The sequence below is a fragment of the Vipera ursinii genome (genome assembly GCF_947247035.1).
Source record: "Vipera ursinii genome assembly, chromosome: 6".
Classification (NCBI taxonomy): Eukaryota; Metazoa; Chordata; class Lepidosauria; order Squamata; family Viperidae; genus Vipera; species Vipera ursinii.
In genome coordinates, this window is record NC_139515.1 from 8,533,272 (window position 1) to 8,553,462 (window position 20,191).

General features: G+C 44.4%; 2 protein-coding genes across 2 annotated transcripts in view; both read left to right on the forward strand.

The window, feature by feature from the left end:
- Positions 1–5,946, forward strand: part of LOC310642546 (phytanoyl-CoA dioxygenase, peroxisomal-like) — a 156,376-nt gene extending 150,430 nt beyond the window's left edge. Inside the window, exon 11 of the transcript XR_014492918.1 lies at positions 5,836–5,946. The gene's annotated coding sequence lies outside the window, so the exon portion shown is untranslated. The remainder of the gene's footprint in view (positions 1–5,835) is intronic.
- On the forward strand, positions 1,209–18,847 carry LOC310642545 (phytanoyl-CoA dioxygenase, peroxisomal-like). Its single transcript, XM_083366345.1, has 9 exons — positions 1,209–1,735; positions 3,708–3,763; positions 5,836–5,946; positions 7,961–8,123; positions 10,280–10,361; positions 11,708–11,889; positions 13,819–13,968; positions 16,071–16,208; positions 17,114–18,847. Exons 1-9 carry the CDS (start codon positions 1,655–1,657, stop codon positions 17,165–17,167), a joined length of 1,017 nt encoding a protein of 338 aa, XP_083222471.1. The 5' UTR covers positions 1,209–1,654; the 3' UTR covers positions 17,168–18,847.
- Positions 18,848–20,191: the final 1,344 nt, after the last annotated feature.

Genomic DNA, 20,191 nt, shown 5'->3' on the forward strand with positions numbered 1-20,191 from the left:
CGGATTCTGCTGCTTGCCAGCAGAGATGTAGTTATTATTCCCAAGGTGGCTAGATTTTATGCTACAGCTTATAAGATTAGCTAAATCGTAAAAAAATGATTGCAATCTGTACTTTGGCTATATTGATTGATCTGGGTAAATGGTTTACATTTAGAGCATGAGAGTTGCATTTGTTTCGCATTTATTTGCAATGTTTAAATTATCTTTACTTCTTGGATGATGGATATTTAAGTAGTATATGCCCTTAAACTGGATTTAGTTATTCATTTTAAGACTATAGAATAAGAATAAGAAGAATAGAATAGAATAGAATAGAATAGAATAGAATAGAATAGAATAGAATAGAATAGAATAGAATAGAATAGAATAGAATAGAATAGGATAGGATAGGATAGGATATTGGAATGAATAGAATAGAATAGAATGGAATAGAATGGAATAGAATAGATATTGGAATGAATAGAATAGAATAGAATAGAATAGAATAGAATAGAATAGAATAGAATAGAATAGAATAGAATAGAATAGAATAGAATAGAATAGAATAGAATAGGACAGGACAGGACAGGACAGAATAGAATTTATTGGCCAAGTGTAACTGGATACACAAGGAATTTGACTCCGGTACAGAAATTCGCAGATGGGGACTGTAGCCAAGAAATTAAAAGACGTTTGCTCCTGGGGAGGGAAGCTATGGCAAATCTAGACAGCACACTAAAAAGCAGAGACATCACCCTGCCAACAAAAGTGCGTATAGTCAAGGCTATGGTCTTCCCAGTTGCAATGTACGACTGTGAAAGTTGGACCATAAGAAAGGCTGAGCGCCAGAGAATTGAGGCCTTTGAACTCTGGTGCTGGAGAAGACTCCTGCGAGTCCCTTGGACAGCAAGGCAATCAAACCGGTCAGTCCTAGAGGAGATCAACCCTGACTGCTCTTTAGAAGGCCAGATCCTGAAGCTAAAACTCAAATACTTTGGCCACCTAATGAGAAGGAAGGACTCCCTGGAGAAGAGCCTCATGCTGGGAAAGATCGAGGGCAAGAGAAGAAGGGGACGACAGAGAATGAGGTGGCTGCATGGAGTCACTGAAGCAGTAGGCGTGAGCTTAGATGGACTCCAGAAGATGGTAGAGGACAGGAAGGCCTGGAGGAATGTTGTCCATGGGGTCGCGATGGGCCGGACACGACTTCGCAGCTAACAACAACAAGAGAAATTCTCCGTGTACAAACAAGCAACAAGTGATAAATCATGCTGATGAAAAGACAAATCATCATAAACCCTAAGATGCAGCACTCTTCTAAAAGTCCCTTCTCGCAACGCGTATTCTCCACTCAGGGAAACTTTGCACCTTGGAAACCCAAGTCAACTTCGTGGCCGCGCCTCCCTTCGCTCCGAATTCACTTCGCTTTGTTTGTTCCTTTCCAGCCGGGCGATCGCGCGGGGAAAGGCCCAGCGGCGGCGCGTCTTTGCCGAGCGCCCGGCCTCTAGGGCCGGCCCTGGCCGCCGACGCCGCCTCCCGGAGCGGCTGGGCTGGCCGCCTGCCTTCTCCGCCCCCTTCCCGACTTCAACCTACCCCGACCAGCGGCCTTCGAAAGTCGAAGCGGCGGACTTGAGCGGCAGAAGCGCCCGGTTGGCTTGCTCGCCGCGGACGCGTCATGGAGAGCCTAGCGAAGCAACCCAGCGCGCCCCTCCGGCTGGGGATTTTGCTCCGTCACCTGGTTCCCCACGCCGGATTCGTATCCTTCGCTTGCCCACCTGGGCCTCTTGGTCGCCTTTCCCGGTACTTTGCACCTTCCGGACCTCGAGACTGGCAAACCCCACGATCTGGAGCTGGCAGCGTCGAGACGAAAGCTCAACCGGTTGGATGGCTTCGTGGTGCTCTCTTAGTTCAGGGGCCGGCAACCTTGGCTCTTTTATGACTGGTGGACTTCAACTCCCAGAATTCCTGAGCCAGCCATGGCTCAGCTTGGAAACCTCTTCTTTTCCCCTCAGCCTGGCTGGCTCAGGAATTCTGGGAGTTGAAGTCCACGAGTCATAAAGTGGCCTAGGCCAGAGGTAGGCAACCTTGGCTCTTTTATGACTCGTGGACTTCAACTCCCAGAATTCCTGAGCCAGCACTGCTCAGCTTGGAAACCTCTCCCTTTCCCCTCAGCGTGGCTGGCTCAGGAATTCTGGGAGTTGAAGTCCACCAGTCATAAAGCGGCCTAGGCCAGAGGAAGGCAACCTTGGCTCTTTTATGACTCGTGGACTTCAACTCCCAGAATTCCTCAGCCCGCATGGCTCAGCTTGGAAACCTCTCCCTTTCCCCTCAGCATGGCTGGCTCAGAAATTCTGGGAGTTGAAGTCCACGAGTCATAAAGCGGCCTAGGCCTAGGGCAGGGGTAGGCAACCTTGGCTCTTTTATGACTCGTGGACTTCAACTCCCAGAATTCCTGAGCCAGCTATGGCTCAGCTCGGAAACCTCTTCTTTTCCCCTCAGCATGGCTGGCTCAGGAATTCTGGGAGTTGAAGTCCACGAGTCATAAAAGAGCCAAGGTTGCCTACCCCTGTGACTTAGCTTGTTATTTTCTTGCAGACGTTTCATTACCCAAACTCGGGAACATCATCAAGTGTTAGAAGGTATTTGGGGAGGGGGCGGAGAGGAGGAGGAGGAGGACAGTGGGGTCCTTGGTGCTCTCTGAGCTTGGTGTTTTTCTTGCAGACCTTTCAGTACCCAACTGCGTAACATCATCAGTGCTAGAAGGGAGAGGGATGTATGGAGAAGAGGGGGAGGATTGTGGGGTCCTTGGTGCTTTCTGAGTTTGAGGGTTTTCTTGCAGACCTTTCATGACCCAAACTAGTTAACTTCATCAGTGTTAGGAGAGGTATGTGTTCCTTTCTAGCACTGATGATGTTACCCAGTTTTGTAATGAAACGTCTGCAAGAAAACAACCAAGCTCAGAGAGCACCAAGGACCCCTCATTTCAACCCCTGAGCTACAAGTATTCTCCTTTATTGGAGGAAGATTTTCTGACCCCCTTCCTGGTGAGGGACCCCAAAGTCCATCGGTCTGGGCATCTTTTGGGGTCAAACAGTGGAAGACGATTAGGCATCATCCCGGCAAAGGGTTGATCTACTTAGATTGTTGCCCCTGGCGGCTGGCTGGGTCTCAGCCTGGAGAGGCATCAAGCCAACTTCTGGGTTGGCCAAAGTGTGTGTGGGGGGGGTGTCCCTTTCTGGGCACCCCAATTCTGAAGTTTAGTCTGAGGAGAGAGCAGCTTCCAGGGCAAGGAGGTGGGGACCAAGTCCTATGGGTGAGAAACTTTTAAGAGTTGGGAGGAGGTCTGAAGTATGTTTAATTAAAACTCAGCTCCCAAACTAATTCAGGTTAATGTGTATTAAACGCCCTCGGTTGTTGACTTTCTTCCTTTGATGTTTCCATTTTATATTTTCTCATGTTAGGAAGGAAATATTCACTTGAGCAGCAAAAAAAAGGACCGTTTTCACCACCTTCTTTATCCATCAGCTTTTAAATTTCAAACTGGTCCCAGCTATAAGATAATTTGGGAAGGGGGAAACCATTTAAATGGGAAGATGCCATGTTGTATTTAATTTCCTTCTCCTTTATGAGAGCAGCTTCTATGATTATAAATGCCTTGTGAATGTATTTCCCACGGGGTCTTCCACCAAAGCAGTCTCTCTTAAAATTTTCTTACATTTGACGCCAAGACACCATTTCCTACTTCAGCCCAGGGTGCTCCTGCGACATGCCCAACGCAGTTCAGGTAAGTAGAACTTTACTCGGATGAAAACACAGATTTAAAGGTTGCTTAACTTGGGGTGCTTCGTGTATTTAGCGATATGTTTATGTGTACTTCAGTAGCTTTGATTTTTGTTTGTAAAGTTAATTATTTACCTTAAACGCATCTTTTTGTTTGGTAAGTACATTGGGGTTGATCCAGGTTCATATTTTCTTTTTTTGAATACTGTATGTCTCATTGTCAGAGAATAAGGTGCCACTTAACATCCCGGTAACATTTGCAGTAGTGGCCAATATTGTGGAAACCTTTTTGGAAAAGTGTATTTTTGAGGTTTAATGGCTAAAAACACCACTCTTTTTTTTTTGGAGTAGTACCATAAAATTATACATCAGTGGAAAGATAATTTAATCAAGAATATAATGCAACAAAGTTTGTTCAATTATCTGTATTCTATGAAAAGGTAAAGGTAAAGGTTCCCCCGCACATGCATGCTACTCGTTTCCGACTCTAGGGGCCGGTGCTCATCTACGTTTCAAAGCCGAAGAGCCAGTGCTTGTCCGAGGATGTCTCCGTGGTCATGTGGCCGGCATGACTAGACACCAAAGGTGCACGGAACGCTGTTACCTTCCCACCGTAGTGGTCCCTATTTTTCTACTTGCATTTTTACGTGCTTTCGAACTGCTAGGTTGGCAGAAGCTGGGACGAGTAACAGGCGCGCTCACTCTGTTATGCGGCACTCGGGATTCGACCCGCCAAACTGCCGACCTTCTGATCGACAAGCTCAGCGTCCTAACCCACTGAGCCACCGCGTCCCTTATTCTATGAAAAGTTATACCCAAATAACCAGAAAAAGGAAGCACAACTTGCTTAGCTTGATATCAGGTAGTTTTCCTTCATCCGATTGTAGCCAATGAGCATGAATGTTTAGAGAGCCAATTGGGTGTCATCTTGTTTTGGCAATGAGCCAATCAGATCACAATAGGATTCAGTTATCGATGTCACGTATTGAAGCTGAGAGAGGACATCTGTCAGTGTGTTATGTGATCGCTATCAAGTTGGTTGGGTTTTTTGTGTCCTTTCATTTAGTGAGCTTGTAAAACATAGTAAAATTAAAGTAACGGTGCAAAGTGTTGACTGGTCGCCCAGAAAGTGATGTAAAATAGTATTATTAGGTGAACAAGGCTACAGTTATAAAGAAATTAGAAGAAAAATTGGTGGAAACTTAACCAAAGGCGGCCTTTCTACTGTACACTTGCCCCAAACGGTTTCCACAATTTTGGCCACTACTGTGGAAGGCAAATTCAGTTCAAAACCAAGAATGCAGGACTGTCTTCTTCTGAGCAAGCAGGTTTTTGCCGTTTGGAGAACACGGCCAAAGATTCAGACAGAAGTAATTACTGCTAGTCCGCGATTTACAACAGTTCATTTAATGATCGTTTGAAGTTACAAAAAGGGACCATTTTTCACACTTATGACTGTTGCAGCATCCCCAGGGTCACGTGATTTGCATTCGGATGCTTGACAACTGACTCACATTTATGACGGTGGCAGTGTCCCAGGATCACATGATCTCCTTTTGCGACCTTCTGACAAGCAAAGTCGGTGGGGAAGCTGGATTTACTTAACAACCAATTTAACCCCTGCAGTGATTCACTTAACAGCTGTGGCAAGAAAATGGGGCAAAACATATTTAACAAATTTCTCACTTAGCAACATAAAATCTGGGCTCAATTTTGGTCATAAGTCAAGGACTACCTGTAGTAGCTCTCCCTTTATCACAGGGGTCTTCAAACGTGGCCCTTTTATGACTTGTAGACTTGTGGCACGCTGGCTGAGGAATTCTGGGAGTTGAAGTCCACAAGTCATAAAAGGGCCAAGTTTGAAGACCCCTGCTCTATCATTTCCCTTGTCCTCTTTAGGACCTCAGTTTCACGTTTCAGCGTCTTGATCTAAAGATCTTGTTTTAGGATTTAATGTGTCTTAGTTTTCAAGACTTTTGGGGGGATTGTATTTATTGTGTGGTTCTGTAAAGTATCCCAAGGCTGCAAGTTTTAATTCCACATCAATTAAAAAAAATGTATTTCATGTTTCCACAGTTATACCTTGGATAATAGCATCCTAACTCTAGAGCAAAGACGTTTTTATGAAGACAATGGATATCTTCTCATCAAAAATCTGGTGGCTGATGAAGATATTGACCGCTTCAGGTATCCTTAACCCACCTGGCTGAAATCATTCAACCCAGCACCTTGAATTGCTCCAAGACAGGGGATCTCCAAACTTGCAACTTGAAAACCTGTGCAACTCCCAGAATTCTTGGAGTTGTGGACTACCACTCCCAGAATTCCCTAGTTAGCATGGCTAGCTGAGAAATTCTGGGAGTTGAAGTCCACAAGTCTTAAAAGTTACCAAATTTGCTCTAAGAAGTCAGTTGGAAACCATCAGTACTGGGAATTGTTCTTAATTAAATAAGTCACTGCAGTCTGAGTATCTGTAACTCCAGAGGGTAGTTATTAAGTGGCTCATCTGGAGTTTTGCAAAAAGGATGATTTGCTTTTTGTAATTCCTACAGGGAAGTTTTAATGGTATCACTGTGTGGTTTTTATTATTATTATAATTGTGGCATGAGAACTTTCAGTGGCAAGCCGAATAAATAAGTAAACAAGGAGATACTTTTTTTTTATAATAGTGTTATTGATTTTTTACAATCCTTAGTGCTTGGTGTACAGCGTGTTGTCTTGGTTCATACATTGTTTGGGGAAAAACATACAATCAATACTAGTTAATTAACAGTCAATAATAATTAATTTTCATATTTCCATAATTAGTATATCAATTAATAATATATTTTCTTGATCTTCTTTTCTCCCAATAGTATTCTCCTTCTTCAACATTAAACCAATATTTTTGATATTTGACATTTTCAATATATAAATGATTAAATATAAACATTTTCTTCCATATTTATACCAACAATAATAGTGTCCACATGCGACATTTTTTTCTTATGTTATTTTTGTAACAATCATCTTATTGATTCAACATATATCTTATTTTCATAAATCTTGTTTAAGCTCAATTTCTCCTTAACGTTCAAACAATTCTTATCAGTCATAATTTTCTCAGTAATTAACATCTAAATATCCAAATTTTCCATTTAAGTACATCATCCCAATATTTTCATATTTCACATGTTATAAAAATGCTATACTACTTATCTAGTAGGGTCCCCTGGCAGGATGAAATCAGCTGCAGGATGCGGAGCTTCGCAATCCCACGGCCATGCACTACAGCGCATAAACTGGAAGGCTCCTGCAAGGAGATAAGTTTAGGTTGCAGGTTGTAATCTATAAAGAACCCTTGGCTTAGATCATGTGAATTTTCAAAACTGGATCTCGTAGAACATAGAATCCGAGGGCTGGGAAGGAACCTCAAAGGTCTTCTAGCCCAAGGCAGGAGACCTTACCATATATATACCATCCTGCTCAAAAGGTTTTCCAATCTATTTTTGAAAATCTCCATTGATGGAGCAACCACAGCTCCAAGAGAGAAGCTGTTCTGTTGACGGCTTGTTCTCACTGTCAGAAAATTTGTCTTCTAGGCTGGATCTTGCTTTAGCAAGCTTCCACTCACTGCCACAAAGAAGAAGGACTCCATCTATTTTCCAAAGCACCTGAAGGCAGAAGCAACGGATGGAAACTAATCAAGGAGAGAACCCAACCTAGAACTAAGGAGAAACTTCCTGACAATTAGAACAATTATCCAGTGGAACAACCTGCCTCCAGAAGTTGTATGTGCCCCATCCCTGGAGGTTTTTAAGAAGAGACTGGACAGCCATTTGTCTGAAATGGTATAGAGTCTCCTGCCTGAGCAGGGGGTTGGACTGGATGACCTCCAAGGTCCCTTCCAGAATAACTGTGTTTTTCTGCTTCTTGTCCTGTCCTCAGCTGCTGTGGAGAATAAGTCAATCCCCCTTTTTCTGTGATAGCCCCTCAAATAGTGGAGGACAGTTATCAGGTCACCCCTAGCCCTTTTCTTTGATAGCTAGACCTACCTCAACCATTCATCGTGCAATTTAGCCCCCAGTACCTCTGGAATAATTCCTTTGTGGTTCCCAATTTAAAGTCTTATGCAGAATGAATGCAAAGGTAGATGCGTTTACAGGAGTTCTTGATGCCAATTAAAAATGCTTTCCATTTTCTTCTTTAACCCTGTCTTCAGAGAGGAATTTGTAAAGATATGCAGAAAGGAAGTGGAGGTACCCGGAATAACCATAATGAAAGATATCACAATGGCCAAGTCTGCTGCTGATGAGAATACAGTTTCGAAATTGCAGGATTTTATGTGGAACGAAGAACTCTTCAGATATTGTACCTTACCTCAGGTGAAAACAGGAATTTTCTGAAATCATAAGCGTTTGCATAAACATATTTCCTTTCCATAAGAAGGTCTGGGGGGAAAAAAAGTCTTTTAAGTTATCGTTTTAACTACAATGAACTTTGCATAAGGTCTACATTCTAAAACCCAGAATCAGGCTGCTGCAGTGTTTTTCAGCCAACACCCCCTCCACCAAAAAAATATATCTAAAAATGGGATTTTGGCATAAAAGACTGGTTTCACCCAAGATTATCTGTATGTCCAAAATTATTGTGTGGTTGGTTTTTTTTTGCAAAACTAATGTCCTTCTTCCCTGACTTCACAAAAATAGATAACGAAGAGCTAACTTCGGTTGGCTTAAAATATATAATGTTTCAGCTGCTTTTCGAAACTCATCTATTTGTTAAATGCAGGGAGTCCTCAACTTATGACCACAATTTATGTTGTAAAGTGAGAAATTTGTTCAGTGAGTTTTGCCCCCTTTTAGTGCTTTTCTTGCCACGCTGGTTAAGCGAATCACTGCAGTTGTTCAGTTAGCAAAACGGTTGTTGTGTTGTTAATCGGGCTTCCCCCAATGCCCTTGTTGGTCAGAAGGTCGCAAAAGGGGATTGCGTGACCCCAGGATACTGCATTATAAATATGAACCAGTTGTCAAGTATCCGAATGTAAATCATGTGACCCTGGGGACACTGCAACGGTCGTAAGTGTGAAAAATGGTCAAGTCACTTTTTTTCCAGTGCCGTTGTAACTTTGAATGGTCCCTAAACAAACTGTTGTAAGTCAAGGCTTACCTGTATACCTGTCCCAGATTGAGCACTTAGGAAAGAAAAACCCTCAACTCTATTCGTAGCGCAAGATATACTTTTACTAAAGTCAAGTGTTTACAGCGTAAGCAAAGCCAGATCCGAGAATTCCCGCGTAAACCCAGATTTTTTCCCCTTCTCACAGGCCCTTCCCTCTTGGTCATCTTGTTAGTGTCCAGTGAGGTTCAAATTAGTTCTAAAGTTTGGCCCCTTTTTGATGGGCATTCCGTTCCCATGCCATTGTCCTTGGGCCATTCAACTGTTGTCTCTGGTTCCTGTCATTCCCCCCCCACCTCCCTATATCCCTGAGCCCTGGTGGTGCAGTGGTTAGAATGCAGTACTGCAGGCTACTTCTGCTGACTGCTGGCTGCCTGCAGTTTGGCAGTTCGATTCACATTGGCTCAAGGTTGACTCAGCCTTCTATTCTATTCTATTCTATTCTATTCTATTCTATTCTATTCTATTCTATTCTATTCTATTCTATTCTATTCTATTCTATTCTATTCTATTCTATTCTATTCTATTCCATTCCATTCCATCCCATCCCATCCCATCCCATCCTGATTCTATTCTATTCTATTCTATTCTATTCTATTCTATTCTATTCTATTCTATTCTATTCTATTCTATTCTATTCTATTCTATCCCATCCCATCCCATCCCATCCCATCCCATCCCATCCCATCCTGATTCTATTCTATTCTATTCTATTCTATTCTATTCTATTCTATTCTATTCTATTCTATTCTATTCTATTCTATTCTATTCTATCCCATCCCATCCCATCCTGATTCTATTCTATTCTATTCTATTCTATTCTATTCTATTCTATTCTATTCTATTCTATTCTATCCTTTGCCTTTCCATTCCGTTTCTATTCTATTCTATTCTATTCTATTCTATTCTATTCTATTCTATTCTATTCTATTCTATTCTATTCTAGCCCTGATGGTGCAATGGTTAGAGTGCAGTATTGCAGACTAATTCTGCTGATGGCCAGCAATTTGATCCTGGCTGGCTCAAGGTTGACTCAGCCTTCCATCCTTCTGAGGTCAATAAAATGAGGATCCAGATTGTTGGGGGCAACATGCTGACTCTGTAAACCACTTAGAGAGGGCTGTAAAGCACCATTGAGCAGTATATAAGTCTAAGTGCTATTGCTATTGCTATCCCTTTATCCCCCCCACCACCACATTTTATGGAGGCTGCCATCAAAGTGAAGCAGGGCTGAAGCACTGTGATGGTAGATCTGGCAATACCGCTGGCTCTTTTCATACTACTTCCTGTTTTTATAATACAGCTACAGGGGCTTCAGCCAGTTTAAATATCTATCATTGAGCTGGGTTTTTTTTAACCTTAGGTCGTAAAATACGTTGAATGCTTCACGGGGCCCGACATCATGGCTATGCACACCATGCTGATCAATAAACCTCCAGATACAGGTAAGACTCATTAATTAAGTAAGCGCTTAAAAAGAGCTGACAGGCCTTCTTCTGTTTGCTTATATGAATTGCAGCTTTTTCTGCTTGGAGTCTGGAGGAAAAAAATCTGTATTTTTCCTTTTTGACATGAATGGCCAGAAGAAGTGCTGATTCCAAAGTAGATAAATAATTCTCTCTGTCTCTCTCTTTTTTTTGCAAGAGAAAAATATGTATTTATTAAACTTAATCATTTTAACTGTTCTTAGTTTTTGTAATTGTATTATTGTTATTTTAAAAACCTTGTGAACCGCCCTGAGTCCTACGGGAGAAGGGTGGTATATAAGTCTAATAAAGATAAAACAACGTGAAAATAATAAATATTAACATTAAAATTTAGTTTAAATGCCCAAAGCTAGCAAGGAAGGGAGTAGGAAATATTTATAGATAGTCCTCGACTTACAATTACCACTGAAGTGTTAATACCATTTTACAATGCCCTGGTAAGACCACACTTGGAATCCTGCGTCCAGTTTTGGTCACCATGATATAAAAAAGATGTTGAGACTCTAGAAAGGGTGCAGAGAAGAGCAACAAAGATGATTAGGGGACTGGAGGCTAAAACATAGGAAGAACCATTGCTGGAATTGGCTATGTCTTGTTTAACAAAGAGAAGGTCGAGGGGGGACATGTAAGCAGTCTTCCAATATCTCAGGGGCTGCCCCAAAGAAGAGGGAGTCAAGCTATTCCCCAAAGCACCTGAAGGCAGGACAAGAAGCAATGGATGGAAACTAATCAAGGCGTCCTTGGTGCAATCTGAGTTTGGTGATTTCCTTGCAGATGTTTCGTTACCCAAAAGAGGTAACATCATCAGTGCTCTAGATGTCTCACACTGATGATGTTCCCTAGTTGGGTAATGAAACGTCTGCAAGGAAACCACCAAGCTCAGAGAGCACCAAGGACCCCATAGTCGTCATCGTCGTCGTCCTCCTCCTCCTCCTCCCCTTTTCCTCTTTCCTCTCCTCCTCCTCCTCCTTCCCCCAAACCCCACTCCATTCTTGCACTGATGTTGTTGCCTAGTTGTGTAATGAAACATCTGCAAGGAAACCACCAAGCTCAGAGAGCACCAAGGACTCCACAATCCTCCTTCTCCTCCTCCTCTTCCTCCCCTTTTTCTCCTCCTCCCCCCAAACCCCATCCCTTCTGGCACTGATGATGTTTCCTAGTTGGGTAATGAAACATCTGCAAGAAAACAACCCAGCTGAGAGAGCACCAAGGACCCCTCATGTCAACCCTGAGCTACCAATATTTTTTCTTTATTAGCGCTAAACCTTATTTCTGAAACAAAGGGACTTCTATTTTTTTTTCAGGCAAGAAAACCTCTCGTCATCCTTTGCATCAGGATCTCCATTATTTCTCCTTCCGTCCTGCCGACCGAATCGTTTGTGCCTGGACCGCAATGGAAAGGGTGGATCAGAGAAACGGATGCTTGGTTGTGTTGCCGGGGTCTCACAAGGGCTGTCTGAAGGAGCACAAGTATCCGGATTTGGAGGTAACAGATGGAGAGGCATCCACGTGTCCAAAGGACGATGTCAGGGTTCCGACTAATGAAACACTTCAAAGAATCTTCAGGCATTATTTATTCTAAAAAGTCTATAATAATGAGAACAAAGCGTCCGGCACGCATGGATGGATGCCAAAATCTGAATTCCCCTCCCTTCAGCACCTAATATCTGGCACAGTTCCCTCCTCCAAATTTGCCGCCATAAATCACATTCTCCAATCAGTTTGTGAAGCAAAGCTTTGCTTCCGTTCTGTTTTTCTTATCTTATTAAAACAACCGGGTTAGCATCCTCCTCCCCCCAGCTTCATCTGATTCTAAGAGCAAAACAATTTAAAGGAATAGGCTGCCTCTTATATTGTCAAAGTAAAAAACATCCAATGTTTGCAGCGTGGACAGACGGAGATGATTGGCACCAAAAAGTTGGGGTACAGGTAGTCCTCGACTTACGAGCAATCACTTAGTGATCCGCCCTGAAAAAGAGGGACTTAACAACCTAGATCTGATGCCCCGCCCCCTGCAGTCACCTGACTGCACTCCAGATTCTTGGCTGCATTTGCACTCGTTTGCCGTGTCCTGAGGTCACATGGCCAGCTTTTACGACGGTTTTGCCAGAAAGCAAATTCCAGGTTTCAGGGGTCTGTAGGGCCTCCAAGTTTTTATGGTCCGTCCACACCTCGAATGGATGGGAGGCCGCTTCCAAATGGTGCCGCCAAGTCTCCAAGGCCCAACGTACCGCAAAAGCCTCCTTCTCCCCTCGGGCCCGCACACCCTCGCCACCCCCCACAGGTCCCCAGACCGCCGCGAACTGCGCTGCTTGGGCCATTCGCCGTTGGTGCTTGCCATGCAGTCCCTCGGCAGGCAAAGAGGCCGGCAGGGCTTCGGAGCAAGCCGTCTGCAGAGACGGGTTTCCAGGGGAACGCTGTGCTGGTGCGCGTCCTTGGCTCCTCCCCGTTCTGCCGGAAGGCCCTGCTGCCTCCTGGGCCGCCCTGGCGCTCTTCCTAGGCCCGCTGCATCGGCGCTGGGTGACGACGGCCGGCTGCACGTTTCTACGGCTGTTCCCTGGCCTGCTGGAAGGCCCCGGTGGCTGCTGGGGCATCGAGGGAAGTGCGGGTGGCTGCTGGGCCGTCCCGGCGGCCGCGCTCTTCCCCGGCTCGTTGGAAGGACGCTGGCAGCTGGTCACGGGGCCCGGTGAGTCACTCCGCGGCCTCATCGGGTGTCGGGTATGTCGAGCCCGACAACTGCGTTCATCATGAATGGTGGCTTCACAGTTACAACTGTGGCGTTTGCTTAATGACCCACTGTCTTACCTTGTATCAGATCTAGATATAAACAACTACAGGATCCTTACTCCACCTAGCCATTGTTGGAAAGAGACTCCTAGTCAATGGATGGACATCTAAAAGAACTCAGTTATTGGTTTTTGAATTTGGCCCCTGAGCGGTCCTTGCTGCTCTCTGAGCTGGATTGTTTTCTCGCAGACATTTCATTAACCAACGTAGGTAACTTCGTCGGGGCTAGTGATGAAGCATCTGCAAGAAAACAACCAAGCTCATCAAGGAACCCACAGTCGTCTTCCTCCTCCTCTTCCTCCCCCTCCTCCCTCCTCTTCCTCCCCCTCCTCCCCTCCTCCTCTTCCTCCCTCTCCTTCTCTTCCTCCCCCTCCTCCCTCCTCCTCCCCCCCTGCTCTTCCTTCCTCTTCCTCCCCCTCCTCCTCCTCCTCTTCCTCCTCCTCCCTTCTAGCACTGATGATGTTGCCTAATTTGGGTAATGCAACAACTGCAGGAAAACAACCAAGCTCAGAGAGCACCAAGGACCCCTTATTTCAACCCTGATCTACAAATATTCTCCTTAATTTGGCCTGTTTGTGTCTCTCAGGAGTTAGAAGGTAAATTCTAGGGGTTTTGTTTTTTTTTGCAGGGTGGTGTAAACAAGATGTACCATGGGATACATGATTACGACAAGAGTCTTCGCAGAGTCCACCTCCCCATGGAGAAAGGAGACACGGTGTTTTTCCACCCCTTGTTGATTCACGGTTCTGGAAGAAATAGGACGGAAGGATTTCGAAAGGTAATGCAGGTCATAGCCTGTTTGTCCAGGTGCTCTGAGATCTTTCCTGCCTCGTTCAAATCAAGGACATTCTGTACCTTAGTGGCCAAAATGGTGGAAACCTTTTTGGGGAAAGTGTACAGTAGAAAGGCCTCCTCCATTGGTTAAGTTTCCACCAATTTTCCTTCTAATTTCTTTATAACTGTTGCCTGGTTCGCTTAATAATACTATTTTACATCGCTTTCTGGGTGACCATTACTTTAATTTTATTACGTTTTACAAGCTCACTGAATGAAAGAACACACACACAAAAAACCCCAACCGATTCGATAGCGATCACACAACACACTGACAAATGTCCTCCTCTCAGCTTCAGTAGGTGACATCGATAACCGAATCCTGCTGTGATCGGATTGGCTCATTGCCGAAACAAGATGACACCCGATTGGCTCTCTAAACGCTCATGCTCATTGGCTGCAATCAGATGAAGGAAAGCTACCTGATCTCAGCCTAAGCAAGTTGTGCTTCCTTTTTCTGGCTATTTGGCTATCACTTTTCATAGCATACAGTATAGATAATCAAACAAACTATGTTGCGTTACATTCTTGATTAAATTATCCTTCCATTGATATGCAATTTTATGGTACTACTCCCCCCAAAAAAGTGGTGTCATTAGCCATCAAACCACAAAAATACACTTTTCCCAAAAGGTTTCCACAATTTTGGCCACTGCTGTATGTCAACTGAAACATTTGGTCCTCTTTCTTAATGGTTTTGATTAATAAGGCTTGGAACGTGGCCATTTAGGACTTTAAGTAGTTTTAAATAAAAATTGTATAACTTCTCTCTGTCTCTCTCCTTCCTTCTCCCTCTCCCTCCCTCCGTCTCTTTCTCTCTGTCCCCCTCTCCTTCCCTCCCTCTCCCTCCTCTCTCTCCCCCGCTCCTTCCCTCCCTCCCTCTTCTTCTCTCCCACCTCCCTCCCTCTTTCCCTTTTCCCCTCCTTCTCTTTCCCTCTCTTTCTCCCTCTCCCTCCCACTCCCCCTCTCTCTCCTCTCTCCCCCTCTCTCCCTCCCTTCCTCTCCCTCTCTTCTCTCTCTCTCCCCCTCTTCTCTTCCACTCCCTTTCTCCCTTACCCTCCCACTCCCTCTCTCTCTCCTCTCCCCCTCTCTCCTCCTCTCTCCCCCTCCGTCCCTCTCCCCCTCTCTCCCTGCTCTTTCTCCCCCTCTCCTTCCCTCCCTCTCCCCCTCTCCTTCCCTCCCTCCCTCTCCCCCTCTCCTTCCCTCCCTCCCTCTTCTCTCCCACCTCCCTCCCTCTTTCCCTTTTCCTCTCTCCTTCTCTTTCCCTCTCTTTTCCCCTCTCCCTCCCTTTCCCCCTCTCTCTCCTCCTCTCTCCCCTGCTCTCCCTCCCCCTCTCTCCTTCCCTTCCTCTCCCTCTCTTCTCTCTCTCCCCCTCTCTCCCCCTCTTCCCCTCTCCTTCTCTTCCACTCCCTTTCTCCCTCACCCTCCCACTCCCTCTCTCTCTCCTCTCCCCCTCTCTCCTCCTCTCTCCCCCTCTGTCCCTCTCCCTCTCTCCCCCTCTCTCCCTGCTCTTTCTCCCCCTCTCCCTCCCTCTTCTTCTCTCCCACCTCCCTCCCTCCCTCTTTCCCTCTTCCCCTCTCTTTCTCCCTCTACCTCCCACTCCCCCCTCTCTCCTCCTCTGTCCCCCTCCGTCCCTCTTCCTCTCTCCCCCTCTCCCTCCCTTCCTCTCCCTCTCCTCTTCTCTCTCTCCCTCTTCCCCTCTCCTTCTCTTCCACTCCCTTTCTCCCTCTCCCTCCCACTCCCTCTTTCTCCTCTCTCCCCCTTTGTCCCTCTCCCTCTCCCCCTCTCCCTCTTTCTCCCCCTCTTCTTCCCTCCCTCTTCCCCTCTCCTTCCCTCCCTCCCTCTTCTTCTCTCCCACATCCCTTCCCCTCTTTCCCTCTTCACCTCTCTTTCTCCCTCTCCTTCCCACTCCCCCTCTCTCTCCTCCTCTCTCCCCCTCTGTCGCTCTGCTCTCTCCCCCTCCGTCCCTCCCTTCCTCTCCCTCTCTTCTTCTCTCTCTCCCTCTCTCCCTCCCTCTCCCTCTGTCTCCTCTCTCTTTTAATGCAGGCTATTTCTTGTCATTATGCTAGTAGTGATTGCTACTATATCGACATCAAAGGGACCATCCAGGAAAATATAGAGAAGGAAGTTGAAGAGATTGCAAGGAAGAGGTACGGTATAGCTGGTTCATCGGTGACTCTGAAAGTAAGTATTTAATTTTTTTTTTTAAAGACCATGTTCGAAAGTGTTTGGCCCTGGGCTTTTCTCCTAAGCTAAGGCGTTCTGAATAAAAATTCAGAAGTATGTAAAGAATGCCGCTTCAGTCGAAGCAGTTTATATCAGCATATCATTGGATGCTCAGATAGCCTGGTTTTTGGTACTTCTTTGAGGCTGGTCCATAATAAGATTCACCTTGAGTAGCACCCTCAAAACAGCCAGTGCTGTGACTGGAATAAATCATGAACAGATGAAATATTTGGAGGCTAGTAGTATAGTTAATCCTCAACTTATGACCACAGTCAGGGTCAGAATTTTTGCTGCTAAACAAGGTAATTGTTATGTCAGTTGCGCCCTATTTTATGACTTTTTTGGTCACCGTTGGTAAGCAAACCACCACTATTGTTAAGCAATATAGGTATAGAGTTTCCTGCCTGAGCAGGGGGTTGGACTAGATGATCTCCAAGGTCCCTTCCAACTATATTATTATTGTTGTTATTATTATTATTATTATTATTATTATTATTATTATTATTGTTGTTGTTGTTGTTGTTGTTGTTGTTTTGTTGTTATTGTTATTATTATTATTATTATTTTATTATTATTAATTTATTATTATTATTATTATTTTATTATTATTATTATTCATTATTCAGGTTGTAAGTGTGAAAAACAGTCGTAAGTCACTTTTTTCAGTGCCGTTGTAACTTTGAACAGTCACTAAAGGAACTGTTGTAAGTCGAGGACTATCTGTATTAGGTTCGGAACTTGGAGAATCTTGTTTTTTTTAAATGAATGTTTTAAAATGTTTTAAGGTCAGCCAACTCAACCTGCTTACACCTCAATGTGTGAACCGGGAAGACGCTTCTCACTATTTCTGTTCTGTTTTTCAGGATACTTCTATGCTGCGCAGTCGACTTGTTAAAGGAAAGAGAAACAATCTTTAAATGCTGTTACAGATCCCTTCCCAAGCCACCCAAGAAAACTGGGAGAATTCAGCATTTATTTCTTCTTACTTTTTGGAAAGGCTGCTCAGTTAGTAATAATCTCGATGCGCTTTTCAAGGCGGTTTGTGTTGGGAAATTGATTAAAGGCTGCTGTGCTAGGCACATAAATGTTAGTACAATGAACACGGTGAAATTTGTTTTTGAGTAAAAAAAACCCAGAATACATGTTTTACTTACACAAACCCTTTATTGATTAGATTATAAGAATTTAAACTGGTGTCCTGGTCTTGTTTAATAATAATAAACTCTTAGCTGAGCTCAGATGGACTTTTAACTATATGTGCATAGAATTATATTCTCAATTTAATAACAGTAACTGTTGTATTTAAGTAATTTAAGTCAAACTATTTTTGCGGTATTTGGAAAGAGCTCCTTTTTCAGTGATTTTAGATTTTTCTTTGTAGGAACATCTTCCTTATTTTAATAGCAAACATTTATTATAATAGATTTACACCAGAGTGCAGACTTTTAGATTAGTGACTTAGTTTTTCCAGTTTTCAAGAGTTGGAACGAGCTGTTTTATTTGAGAAGAATATTATGGACTGGAAAAGGTAAAAGAAGAGTCAAAACAATTGATTGGAAGCAGATTTCCAGTATCTGCATGGGAATTATTATTATTTTTTTACATTAGAATTACAACAGCTAGAAGGTGACATGAAAAATGGTTTGGTTTTATAAAAGCGAAAATTTATATTAAAATACCTGGATGGCTTTCAACAATGGAAGCATTTGCTTATCCAAATTTGATTAATTATGGGAAAGCTGTGACCTATAAAGGTATTTTGGACAATGAAGGGAAATTGAAATATAGACAAAACTTGGAAGAGCAGGGTATCGATTTATCATGGTGGCATATTTGCAAATTCAAACGAGATATGAAAAAGATGTTCAGACAATGGGATTTTACAAAGAACAGACAGAATTTGACCAGATGTTGCTGAAAACAGATGAAAAACTGATTTAAAAAACTTTACAAATATTTGTTAAGCTTAAAGATGGAAGAGGAACAAGGGAAAGAAACAATGATAATATGGACAAAGAACTTTGGATATAATATAGAATTAGAAAATTGGCAGAGCTTATGGGAAGGAAACTCTAAAATAACAAAAGCGGCAACCTATAAAGAAAACTTATGCAAAATGTTTTATAGATGGCATTTAACACTGGTGAGATTAGCAAAAATGTTTAAAAATATGTCTATTAAGTGTTGGAAATGTAAACAGAAACCAGGTACTTTACTATCATATTGTCAATGCTGCTGACATCAGATGTTTTTTTCATTGACAACAGATGGAGATGCAGCCATTTTCTTCTTTTTGCTTTTAAAGTTAGATGATGCTGGGGGGAGGATTGTGCAGGAGAGTAGCTAGACATAATAACACTGAACCTAGTGTGAGAACCAAGGTTATTGAAATAAGAGATGATAAAGAATTGGGTTGGAGAACTGGAATGGAAGCCCACACTTTAAACTAATTGGGGAATGTGATTTATGACTGTTAACTGGAGGAGGGAATTGTGCTTTGATACTATGTGCTCAGGGGAGGGGAATTCAGGTTTTGGCTTCGATTACGTTAGTGCCAATGCTATGCTACTCAAATAAAGATTCTTTAAGGTAAACAATGCCTCAGAGTTCTTTGAAGAGTTTCATCTGTCGGAACCATGACACATACTTGGTGGACATGCCCTAAAGCTAAAAGATTTTGGTCAAAAATACATATATGGTTAGACAAAATGATTTAAAAAACATATAGATTTTAAGCCAGAGTTGTTTTTGTTAGGCATAGCAGTAGGAAACTATGAGAAAGAATGTATATACTTAATTTTACGTTTATTAACCTCAGCAAAAATAGTATTTTGCTCAATATTAAGAGCCTTGGTGGAGCAGTGGGCTAATGCCTCCTTAAGTAACACCAGCTACCTGCAATTAGTGCAGGTTCGAGTCCCACCAGGCTCAAGGTTGACTCAGCCTCCCATCCTTCCGAGGTAGGTAAAATGAGGACCCAGATTGTTGGGGGCAATTAAGCTGACTTTGTAATAATGCCGCTTGGGGGGGCAAAAGCCCTAATAAGCAGGCATATACATAGAATGAAGGCTACTGCTAAGCTTGTAAGCCGCCCTGAGTCTTCGGAGAAGGGCGGGATATAAATGGGATTAAAATAATTAAAAAAAAATATTGGAAAAATGAAAACCCACGGGGAACATTTTATCAATGGCTAGAAAAATGAGTTAGACCACAGGTCGGCAACCTGCGGCTCCGGAGCCGCATGCGGCTCTTTGAGCCGTCTCTTGCGGCTCCAAGCCGCCCGGTGCGCGCGCACCTCTTCCAACAGGCAGTGGTGCGCGCGCACCTCTCCAAATGGAGAGTGGCACCGCCCGTTTGGAGAGGTGCACGCGCACCTCCCCGAATGGGCGGAGGTGCACGCGCACCTCCCCAAACCTTTGGAGAGGTGCGCGCGTACCTCCGCGCGAATGGGCAGCGGTGCCGCTCTTTCAGGAAGCCCGCCGCGGCCTGTCTGTGAAGCTGCCGAAAGCGGCAGCTTAGCAGACGGGCCGCGGCAGCTTCCGCAAAGAGCGGCGCCCCTGCCCATTCCGAGAGGTGCGCGCGCACCTCTCCGAACGACCGGAGGTGCGCGTGCACCTCCCCAAACCTTTGGGGAGGTGCGCGCGTACCTCCGCGCGAACGGGCAGCGGTGCCGCTCTTTCAGGAAGCTGCCGCTTTCGGCAGCTTCCTGAAAGAGCGGCGCCGCTGCCCCTTCGCTTTCGGCAGCTTCCTGAAAGAGCGGCGCCGCTGCCCCTTCGCACGGAGGTACGCGCGCACCTCCCCAAAGGTTTGGGGAGGTGCGCGCGCACCTCCGGTCGTTCGGAGAGGTGCGCGCGCAGCTCTCGGAATGGGCAGGGGCGCCGCTCTTTGCGGAAGCTGCCACGGCCCGTCTGCAAAGCTGCCGAAAGCGGCAGCTTTGCAGA